The 12047-nt window shown below is 52.7% G+C and overlaps 1 protein-coding gene across 1 annotated transcript; it reads left to right on the top strand.

The window, feature by feature from the left end:
- Positions 1 to 1262: 1262 nt before the first annotated feature.
- LOC147086591 (tripartite motif-containing protein 46-like) lies at positions 1263 to 11475 on the top strand. The gene is made up of 4 exons (XM_085978278.1): positions 1263 to 1289; positions 2777 to 3030; positions 9803 to 9924; positions 10909 to 11475. Exons 1-4 carry the CDS (start codon positions 1263 to 1265, stop codon positions 11316 to 11318), a joined length of 813 nt encoding a protein of 270 aa, XP_085834404.1. The 3' UTR covers positions 11319 to 11475.
- Positions 11476 to 12047: the final 572 nt, after the last annotated feature.

Genomic DNA, 12047 nt, shown 5'->3' on the forward strand with positions numbered 1-12047 from the left:
TCCCGAGACCTGAAGGAAGGAAGGCTGTAAAGGTAAGTAAAACTTCTTTAAACACTTTACACAGACCAAACACACTTACCTCTGCACTCATGCACCCATCACTCACCTGAACACTGGACATCTCGACCCCTCCAAGCCCTTCATCCCGACAGCCCGCCTCGCTAACTTGGCGTGGTTTGGAGCTGTCGGGAATCCCACACTTCACCAATGAAAATAGGGATTGGCAGTTAATTGGCACTAATCCCCTTCCCACCTCAGGGAGGCGGGTCCCAGTGAGGGTCGGGTACCCGCTGATGTAATAAAACTCACTACCCACTTGGTTCGAGTATAAAGCAAGGCTTTAATCAACTTGTTTCAAAACATGGAGGTCTAGTTATCTTTCACTAGTTCCTGTTTACAAAATGTCCTGGGAAAGCTGGGCCCACGCCCGAGTATTTATACTCCTTGGACGGCGCCACCAGCTGGCCGTCCAGTGTTATTTCATGAGTCTTTCTTCATGGATCATGAGATTCATAACACCCGCCTCCTTTGAAACTGGCATGGAGGCGGGTTGGGGACGGGATGGGTTTGTGCCCCCCCCGATTTCGGGATTTTAACCCCCCCACACGCCTCCAATCCCGCCTCCACGGCCCAATGAAAATCCTGCCCATGGCCTCGGGGAAATGGTTTCCAGGATTCCTCCCAGGTTTGGACGGTTTAGCTCATTTCGATCTCCCAGCCGATTAACTTAACGAGCTCACCTTCTCCAGAAACAATGAGTCGCCAGCCTTGTTATTCAAGACTTGGGAGTGGGCCTCCCAGACCATTGTTCCCAAGGACACTTCATTTCCATATGAATGCAACCTGGCGATGTGAGCCACCTTCAGCTTGAGTGGGTTTTCACAGCTTCCCCACCTGACATAAGAAAACTATTGGCCTAAGCGTTAAACAAAGCTTTAATCAACTGTTTTACAACATGGAGGTCTAGTTGTGTCCTTCACTAGTTCCTGTTAAGAAAGTCCTGCGCAAGCTGGGCCCGTGCCCGAGTATTTATACTCTCCCTGGACAGCGCCACCCGCAGGCCGCGCAGTATTATTTCATAACACTTTCTTTCATGAATGACTGATTCGTGTCACCCACCAAACAGCCTGTTCAGTTTTTAATAATGGTATATGTTCATAGTTTAAAAATCCATGGAGTCCGCGTCGACTGCTACAGGGACCTGCCGCCCTGTACCCCCCAAAGCTCGACCAGACACACGAAAATCGACCAGACACACGAAAATGACGGGCGGTAAAAAGGACCGTCCGGTCCGTCGAGCCTGCCCCCCCGCACTCGTGGTGGCCGCAGCATCACGGCGAGGCTCTTGGCGAAACCCCCCCCGAGATGGGAAAACCCGACGGGTGGCCCTGGTTCCCCCACACTATCCTGGCTGATGCTCAGTGACCCCCCCCCGCCACCCTCTGACGTGGTCCAGCAAGGCCACAGGACCCTCTCGAGGGCCAGCGAGGGATGGGCAATAAATGCCGGCCTTGCCACCAGCGCCCAGAACAAAATTTTAAAAAATATCTTCTCATCTTCAGTGCAAATAAATCCGTTTGCAAAAAGAACTTTCTCCAGCGCCTTTCACCACCTCAGGACGTCCCAAAGCGCTTTACAGCCAATGAAGTACTTTTTTTGAAGTGTGGTCACTGTTGTAATGTGGGAAACGTGGCAGCCAATTTGTGCACAGCAAGCTCCCACAAACAGCAGTGTGATAAATGATCAGATCATCTGTTTTTAGTGATGTTGGTTGAGGAATAAATATTGGCCCCAGGACACCGGGGAGAAATCCCCCTGCTCTTCTTCCAATAGTGGCCGTGGGATCTTTTACATCCACCCGAGAGGGCAGACGGGGCCTCGGTTTAATGTCTCATCCGAAAGACGGCATCTCCGACAGTGCGGCGCTCCCTCAGTACTGCCCCTCAGACAGCGCGGCGCTCCCTCAGTACCGCCCCTCCGACAGTGCGGCGCTCCCTCAGTACCGCCCCTCCGACAGTGCGGCGCTCCCTCAGTACCGTAACTCCGACAGTGCGGCGCCCCCTCAGTACTGCCCCTCCGACAGTGCGGCGCTCCCTCAGTACTCCCCCTCCGACAGTGCGACGCTCCCTCAGTACCGCCCCTCCGACAGTGCGGCGCTCCCTCAGTACTGCCCCTCCGACAGTGCGGCGCTCCCTTGGTACTGCCCCTCCGACAGTGCGGCGCTCCCTCGGTACTGCCCCTCCGACAGTGCGGCGCTCCCTCGGTACTGCCCCTCCGACAGTGCGGTGCTCCCTCGGTACTGCCCCTCCGACAGTGCGGCGCTCCCTCAGTACCGCCCCTCCGACAGTGCGGCGCTCCCTCAGTACTGCCCCTCCGACAGTGCGGTGCTCCCTCAGTACTGCCCCTCCGACAGTGCGGCGCTCCCTCAGTTCTGCCCCTCCGACAGTGCGGCGCTCCCTTATTACCGCAACTCCGACAGTGCGGCGCTCCCTCAGTACTCCCCCTCCGACAGTGCGGTGCTCCCTCAGTACCGCCCCTCCGACAGTGCGGTGCTCCCTCAGTACCGCCCCTCCGACAGTGCGGCGCTCCCTCAGTACTGCCCCTCTGACAGTGCGGCGCTCACTCAGTACTGCCCCTCCGACAGTGCGGCGCTCCCTCGGTACTGCCCCTGGCGAGTGTCGGCCTGGATTATGGGCTCTCAAGTCGGCGGAGTGGGGAACTGCGAAGAGAGCGAGTGAGAGCCACGGCTGACGGTTTGCAATCTGAATTTATTCAGGCCAACAGCTCCAAGGCGCGGGAGGAGGCGGTGCAATCGATCCGGGAGCTGTGCTGTACACTGGAGGAGAAGCAGGTGTCCCTGCTCCAGGCCATTGAGGAGTGCAAGCAGCAGAAGATGGAGAGCCTCAACCTGCAGATCACCGAACACCAGGGGATGCTGGAGCACTCCGGGATGGTGGGATACGCACAGGAGGTGCTGAAGGAGACCGACCACTCCTGCTTCGTACAAGCGGCCAAACAGCTGCATTCCAGGTTAAACTCTCTCTTGTCTCCTCTTCCCTCCCTCCCGCCCCCTCTCGGAGATTCACACTCATGGGTGGGCTACAGTTTGGTGGGTGCTGATCTCAGTTGGGTTGGTGGTCCATGGAGGGGGTGGGGTGGGGCCAGGGGAGATCTGACAATCGTCTTCCTAGCCCCCCCCCCCCCCCCCCACCAAACCCATGAGGCCACCTTGTAGGACAATCACATTGAGTCTACAGCAAAGAAACAGGCTGTAGCTTCCACAAGCTCTTATAGTAATTTGTCCGTGACTACACAAACCACACTGGCTACAGGTGTATTGGGCCAGAAATTCGGGTCGGGGGGCTTCCCGCAGGTGCAAGCCCCCGACCTGCACTTACCTAGCGCGCCGGCCGTTGAGCTGTGGGCCCGCGTGGGATTCCGATCCTGGGCCTCCTCCAGCTGCCGGCGCGCAGTGCTTGCGTATCCCAGGGGCGCAGTTAGTTCGAAGCGTCCCCTGGGATCACGTGGGCCATGGAGAGCCAATTGGAGCACGGAATCTCTATTCATAGATTTGACAGGAAGACCTGTCAAATCTATGAAATAGAGATCGGCCCCAAAACATAACTAAAACTTCAAATAAATTTTTTTTAAATCACATTTTTAAAATAACTATAAATTACATAAAATAACTATTTTGAACAATAATTTAAATTTTTGAAAAAATTAATTACAGTTTTTAACAGGGCTAAAAATAAAGTTACCTTTCTTTAACGTATTTAAAAATAATAAACCTGTGGAAAAAATGTTTTAATTTTACTTAATTCACTTCTTATCTTGTTAAAGGCAGGCCTTGTGACTGCTTTTTAAAAGTGTAGCTGCTGGAGACTTACCCTCCCGGAGAAACCTGTAAAAAAAACGGAAGTTCCGGGCGTACGCGCTGCCTCTCCGGCGCACGCGTTCGACCTGTGAACCCCCTCCTTTAAGGGAACGGAAGTTCCGGTTTCCCGCGCAGTGCGTGCACGGAACCGGCACTTCGGTTGGCCCTACGCGTGAGTACCCAGCGCGTACTCACCCGTGGGGACCCGAATTTCTGGCCCAATATTGTGTATCAGTAAAACAGGTTTATTGAGCATTAAACATCCAGTACAAAGAAGTAATACTTAACAAGGAGATAGTCACAGTCTTGTTCGTTTGAGCCTCGGCGTTCCTTCCGAGCGACTGTGGCGCAGTCTCTTTATTCTCTCGCTGTATTCTGTTGACTGAAGCTTGCTTCTCTGGTTTCTTGTTGTGTTCTGTTGACTGAAGCTTCTTCAACTCTGGTTTGCGCTGCCTTCAATGTTCAATATCCGTATCTTTATACACTTTCCTTTCTTTTGCCTACGTGACTGCCAACAGCTATCTGACACCTGGTACATGTTTTACGACCTTGTTGATCCCACTCGGTCTCGCTTTGTGCATATCAAAGGGCCCTTTGTCTTTAGATGTTCTCTTTCCAAAGACCATTTCCCAAGATGTTGTCTAAACAGTCTGTCCATTTTATAGTGGTATCGCTGAGGGGTGCCTTGAATTTCTCTCTCTCTTCTCTTCCCTCTTCTATCACATTACTGAGTACCACCTCCCTGACAGTCTCCCTAAACTGAGCATTGCATTCCATTACTTCAGTAATTGAAAACAGAGCGAGTTTCAGTCAGGTTGGCATAATTTCCCATCCTGCTGTTCTCTCAGCCATTCGCCATTTTATACAGGCTTTTAGACTTTTAACATACAATTTCACATATCATAGTTATACAAAAATGTTTTACTAAATCATACAGATACACCCTATCCTCCAAGGCCATTTGGCCCATCTGCTCCGTGCCGGTGTTTATGCTCCACTCCAGCCTCCTCCCGCCCCTCTTCATCTCACCCCATCAGCATATCCTTCGATTCCTTCCTCCCTCCTGTGTTTATCCAGCTTCCCCTTAAATGTATCTCTGCTCTTCGCCTCAACCACTCCCTGTGGTAGCGAGTTCCACATTCTCACCACTCTCTGGGTAAAGAAGTTTCTCCTGAATTCCCGATTGGATTTATCAGTGACTATCTTATATTGACGGCCCCCTAGTTCTGGTCTCCCCCACAAGTGGAAACATCTTCTCTACATCAACCCTATCGAACCCCCTTCATAATCTTAAAGACCTCGATCAGGTCACCCCTCAGCCTTCTCTTTTCTAGAGAAAAGAGCCCCAGCCTGGTCAGTCTTTCCTGATATTTATAACCTCTCAGTTCTGGTATCATCCTTGTAAATCTTCTCCGCACCTTCTCCAGTGCCTCGATATCCTTTCTTTAACATGGAGACCAGAACTGTGCACAGTGCACCACGTGTGGTTTAACCAGACCGGAACTGTGCACAGTGCTCCAAGTGTGGTCTAACCAGACCGGAACTGTGCACAGTGCTCCAAGTGTGGTCTAACCAGACCGGAACTGTGCACAGTGCTCCAAGTGTGGTCTAACCAGACCAGAACTGTGTACAGTGCTCCAAGTGTGGTCTAACCAGACCAGAACTGTGCACAGTGCTCCAAGTGTGGTCTAACCAGACCAGAACTGTGCACAGCGCTCCAAGTGTGGTCTAACCAGACCAGAACTGTGCACAGCGCTCCAAGTGTGGTCTAACCAGACCAGAACTGTGCACAGTACACCACGTGTGGTCTAACCAGACCAGAACTGTGCACAGTACACCATGTGTGGTCTAACCAGACCAGAACTATGCACAGTTCTCCGAGTGTGGTCTAACCAGACCAGAACTGTGCACAGCGCTCCAAGTGTGGTCTAACCAGACCAGAACTGTGCACAGTGCTCCAAGTGTGGTCTAACCAGACCGGAACTGTGCACAGTACACCACGTGTGGTCTAACCAAGGTTCGATACAAGTTTAACAGAACTACCCTGCTTTTGAATTCAAACCCTCTAGAAATGAACCCCAGTAGTTGGTTTGCCTTTTTTATGGCCTTATTAACCTGCGTTGCTACTTTGAGTGATTTGGGAATCTGTAGACCGTAGAGACATGGGGGACCAGGGATAAGTGGAATATGTGGAGCCTTGTAATGAGGGTGGGGATCCCGCAGGGTTGTGTGCTGAGGCCCAGAGGGAGGGTTGTCGAAATTTGCAGGTGATACCAAAATAGGAGGTACTGTTAATTCTTTAGAAGACCTCCCAAGTCCCACGTTCTCTGGGTGAAGGGGCGCAGCAGGGCACGTGGGAACTGCATCATCTCCCAAGTCCCACGTCCTGACTCAATTTTTTTTTAAAAATTCGTTCCTGGGATGTGGGCGTCGCTGGCGAGGCCGGCATTTATTGCCCATCCCCTAATTGCCCCTTGAGAAGGTGGTGGTGAGCCGCCTTCTCGAACCGCTGCAGTCCCGTGTGGTGAAGGTGCTCCCACAGTGCTGTTAGGGAGGGAGTCCCAGGATTTTGACCCAGCGACGATGAAGGAACGGCACCGATATATGTCCAAGTCGGGATGACGCATGCGCGACTTGGAGGGGAACTTGGAGGTGGTGGTGTTCCCGTGCGCCCGCTGCCCTTGCCCTTCGAGGTGGTGGAGGTCGCTGGTTCGGGAGGTGATTGCGAGGTATCGAGGTCGCAGCGCAATACGTCGCCAAGATTAGAAAGAGTACAAAGGAAGATGGGGGGGGGGTGGAAGCCAAGAAGTAGCTGATACCGAGATTGAGTTTGGAAAGCCTGTCGATTTTAGGGGGGCAAGGGAAGATTGAGGGAGGTGATGAGGAGGTCCCCAGATTTGCAACAGTGGGAAAGAATGAGTTCGTGTTTGGAGAAGGTGCAATGAGACTTGATTCCAACACACTGAGGCTTTAGAATCATAGAAATCATTGAAATTTACGGCACAGGAGGAGGCCATTCGGCCCATCTTGTCCGCGCCGGCCGACAAAGAGCTCTCCAGCCTAATCCCACTTTCCAGCTCTTGGTCCGTAGCCCTGTAGGTTACGGCACTTCAAGCGCACATCCAAGTATTTTTTTAATGTGATGACGGTTTCTGCCTCTCCCACCCTTTCAGGCAGTGAGTTCCAGACCCCCACCACCCTCTGGGTGAAAAAAGTTCTCAACTCTTTGAATACAGGAGTAAAGAAGTCTTACTCCAATTATATAGGGCCCTGGTGAGACCACACCTGGAGTACTGTGTACAATTTTGGTCTCCTTACCTAAGGAAGGATATACCTGCCATAGAGGGAGTGCAACAAAGGTTCACGAGATTGATTCCTGGGATGGCGGGACTGTCGTATGAGAAGAGATTGAGTAAACTGGGCCTGTATTCTCTTGAATTCAGAAGAATGAGAGGGGATCTCATTGAAGCATACAAAATTATTACAGGGCTCGATAGGGTGGATGCTGGGAGAATGTTTCCCTTGGCTGGGGAGTCTAGAACCAGGGGTCACAGCCTCAGGATAAAGGGTAGGCCATTCAGGACTGAGATGAGAAGAAATTTCTTCACACAGAGGGTGGTGAATCTTTGGAATTCTCTACCCAAGAGGGCTGTGGAGGCTCAGTCATTGGGTATATTCAAAACAGAAGTCGATAGATTTCTGACCAGTAAGGGCATCAAGGGATATGGCGATAGGGCCGGTGAATGGAGTTGAGGCAGAAGATCAGCCAGGATCTCATTGAATGGCGGAGCAGACTCGAGGGGTCGAATGGCCAACTCCTGCTCCTATTTCTTATGTTCTTATGTTCTAATCCTTCTCCCAATTACTTTCAATCTCTGCCCCCTGGTTATCGACCCCTCTGCGAAGGGAAATCGGTCCTTCCTATCCACCCTATCCAGGCCCCTCATAATTTTATACACCTCAATTAAATCTCCCCTCGGCCTCCTCTGTTCCAAAGAAAACAACCCCGGCCTGTCCAATCTTTCCTCATAGCTAAAATTCCCCAGCCCTGGGGTGCAACATCCTGGTAAATCTCCTCTGCACCCTCTCCAGTGCAATCACATCCTTCCTGTAATGTGGTGACCAGAACTGCACGCAGTACTCTAGCTGAGGCCTAACTAGTGTTTTATTCAGTTCAAGCATAACCTCCCTGCTCTTATATTCTATGCCTCGGCTAATAAAGGCAAGTATCCTGTATGCCTTTAGGGAGTAGGTAGAGTGTGGAGGACCCATTGAGGTTGTTAACTGTGTAACAGAGTGAGAGAGGGACAATACGTGGGCCGTAGGCTTTAGTGAGCTCTGTATCGGCGATAGGGGTAAACATAGAAACATCGAAGATAGGGGCAGGAGTAGGCCATTCGGCCCCTCGAGCCTGCTCCACCATTCAATGAGATCATGGCTGATCATCCAAATTCAGTACCCTGTCCCTGCCTTCTCCCCATGTCCCTTGATCCCATTAGCCTTAAGAAATATATCCAACTCCTTCTTGAATATATTTAATGAATTGGCCTCCACCGCCCTCTGTGGCAGAGAATTCCACAGGTTCACCATTCTCTGGGTGAAGAAATTCCTCCTCATTTCAGTCCTAAATGGCTTACCCCTTATCCTTAGACTATGACCCCTGGTTCTGGACTCCCCGGCCATCCGAAACATCCTTCCTGCATCTAGTCTGTCCAGACCTGACAGAATTTTATAGGTTTCGATGAGATCCCCTTTCAATCTTCTAAACTCCAGTGAGTATAAGCCCAATCGACACAATCTCTCCTCATACGTCATTCCTGCCAGCCCAGGTATCAGTCTGGTGAATCTTCACTGCACTCCCTCCATGGCAAGAACATCCTTCCTCAGATAAGGCGACTAAAACTGCACACAATACTCAAGATGCGGTCTCACCAAGGCCCTGTACAACTGTAGCAAGACATCCTTGTTCCTGTACTCGAACCCTCTCGCTACGAAGGCCAACATACCATTTGCCTTCTTAACCGCCTGCTGCACCTGCATGCTTACCTTCAGCGACTGGTGCACAAGGACACCCAGGTCTCGTTGCACTTCCCCTTCTCCCAATCTATTGCCATTCAAATAATAATCTGCCTTCCTGTTTTTGCCACCAAAGTGGATTACCTCACATTTATCCACATTATAGTGCATTTGCCATGTTTCTGCCCAATCACCCAATCTGTCCAAATCGTACTGGAGTTTCACGACATCCTCCTCACAGCTTACCCTCCCACCCAGCTTTAAGAAGTTATATAAAATGTCAGAATGACCAAGGCAAGGGGGTAATAGATTTAAGAAATCGTTGACGTCAATTGCCTTTAATCGGGAAAGATGCCAAGAGGCTGTTTCCCCTGGCTGGGGGATCTAGAACCAGGGGTCACAGTCTCAGGATAAGGGGGTCGTCCATTTAGGACTGAGATGAGGAAAAAAATTTCACTCAGAGGGTGGAGAATCTTTGGAATTCTCTGCCCCAGAGGGCTGTGGAGGCTCAGTCGTTGAGTATATTCAAGGCTGAGATCGATAGATTATTGAACTCTAGGGGAATCAAGGGATATGGGGATCGGGTGGAAAAGTGGAGTTAAGGTTGAAGGTCAGCCACGATCTTATAGAATGGCGGAGCAGGCTCGAGGGGCTGTACGGCCAACTCCTGCTCCTAATTCTTACGACTCCCAGCCGAGAAGGAGAAAAGGCAGGGAGATAGTTGGGGAGAGGAGGTGGGAGAGGACGGAGTTGAGAGTGAGAAGGTGTAGGCCGGAAAGACACCACTGCCACGCCCCAATAAACTTGACCTGTGTTACGCTTGAGTCTGGCATCTCCAATTGGCCACTGGGTCCTTGGCCTACAAGCTTGGCTGGTCACGAGCGTTGATTAAGTTGTGTTTCATCTTAGGTTTGTAAAAGCCACAGAGTCCTTGCAGAACTTCTCCCCGGCTGCCGATCCTTCCTTCGACCATTTCCAGTTGGACACTACCAGCGAGCTGAAGTTGCTCAACACTCTACAGTTTGCCACAGGTGAGTGCGGAGGCCAGCGGGTCTGGCCGGGGCCTAACCAGGTCCCTTGGCGGAGCCCAGGGCAACCCCGCCCCCCGACTCAAACGTACCGCACCCATCGCCGTGCCGACGACAGGTAGAAACTTGAGAGGAGCAGAGTTGGCTTCTTGGGCGCCGCACTTGGTTCGTAAGGTCGAGCTTTCTGACGGAAATGTGGGTTCAGATCAAGCCCACGTCGGTGAGGGGGCGCGCACTCTCACCTCTGAGGCAGAAGGTCATAGGTTCCAGTCCCACTCCAGAGACTTGAGCCCCATAATCCAGGCCGACACTCCCAGTGTCAGTACTGAGGGAGCGCCGCACTGTCGGAGGGGCGGTACTGAGGGAGCGCCGCACTGTCGGAGGGGCGGTACTGAGGGAGCGCGGCACTGTCGGAGGAACATTACTGAGGGAGCGCCGTACTGTCAGAGGGCGGTACTGAGGGAGCACCGCACTGTCGGAGGGGCAGTACTGAGGGAACGCAGCACTGTCGGAGGGGCAGTACTGAGGGAGCGCCGCACTGTCGGAGGGGCAGTACTGAGGGAGCGCCGCACTGTCGGAGGGGCAGTACTGAGGGAGCGCCGCACTGTCGGAGGGGCGGTACTGAGGGAGCGCCGCACTGTCGGAGGGGCGGTACTGAGGGAGCGCCGCACTGTCGGAGGGGCAGTACTGAGGGAGCGCCGCACAGTCGGAGGGGCGGTACTGAGGGAGCGCGGCACTGTCGGAGGAACATTACTGAGGGAGCGCCGTACTGTCGGAGGGGCAATACTGAGGGAGCGCCGCACTGTCAGATTGGCAGTACTGAGGGAGTGCTGCACTGTCGGAGGTGCCGTCTTTCGGATTGTCAAATTTTGTCCAATAATCGCTCCTGTGAAGCGCCTTGGGACGTTTTACTACGCTAAAGGCGCTATATAAATGCACGTTGTTGATTGATTAATTGAGGTGGTGTTTCTCGCCCCTTTTGTCCAGCCCCTGATGCCCCGGTTATCGACACCCAGCGGACCTACGCCTACGACCAGATCTACCTCTGCTGGCGGTTGCCCAAGGACTCGGCCGCTGCCTGGCACTACGACGTGGAGTTCCGCCAGGCCAACCACCCGCCCAAGGGCGCCCGGCGCTGGCAGCGCATCGAGGCGGTCCGGGGCACGGGCGCCGCGGTCAGCCACCTGGACACCGACTGCGTGTACGCGCTGCGGGTGCGCGGCTACAACAAGGCGGGGCACGGGGAGTACAGCGAGGAGATCTACCTCCGCAGCCCGCCTGCACCAGGTAAACCTGTTCCTCTTACGCACGCGCGCGCGCGTTGTACGCCGCGCGAAACCGGGGTTTACGAGGCTGCTTCGTGCAGTGTAACTGGCATCCCGAGCTGGCAGGCCTGAACTTGCGACTTTATAATGGAGGACTGAATTACGTCAGTCAGCGACCTGGTTCGACTGATCCCCGACCTCTGACCCTGCCACGCCTGACTTGGCCTTGACTCCCCGTGTTAGTAAAGCTCCCTCTACACTGTCCCATCAAACACTCCCAGGGCAGGTACAGCACGGGTTAGATACAGAGTAAAGCTCAACCTACACTGTCCCCATCAAACACTCCCAGGGCAGGTACAGCACGGGTTAGATATAGAGTAAAGCTCCCTCTACACTGTCCCATCAAACACTCCCAGGGCAGGTACAGCACGGGTTAGATATAGAGTAAAGCTCCCTCTTATTGAAACATATAAGATTATGAAGGGTTGGATCGGGTGGATGCGGGGAGGATGTTCCCGATGATGGGTGGAACTAGAACTAGGGGGCATAGTCTTAGAATAAGGGGCTGCTCTTTCAAAACTGAGATGAGGAGGAACTACTTCACTCACAGGGTGGTAGGTCCATGGAATATGCTGCCCCAAAAAGCTGTAGAAGCTACATCATTACATAAATTTAAAACAGAAATAGAGAGTTTCCTAGAAGTAAAGGGAATTAAGGGTTACGGGGAGCGGGCAGGAATTTGGACATGAGTCTAGGTTCGGATCGGTCATGGCCCTGTGGGTAGCGGAGCGGGCCCAGGGGCCGTGTAGCCTGATCCTGCTCCTATTTCGTGTGTCTAATTCTGTTAGATTCAGGAGATGG

The sequence above is a fragment of the Somniosus microcephalus genome, unplaced genomic scaffold, assembly GCF_052327205.1.
Source record: "Somniosus microcephalus isolate GS21.2 unplaced genomic scaffold, FLI_Smic_1.0 unresolved_chr7, whole genome shotgun sequence".
NCBI lineage: Eukaryota > Metazoa > Chordata > Chondrichthyes > Squaliformes > Somniosidae > Somniosus > Somniosus microcephalus.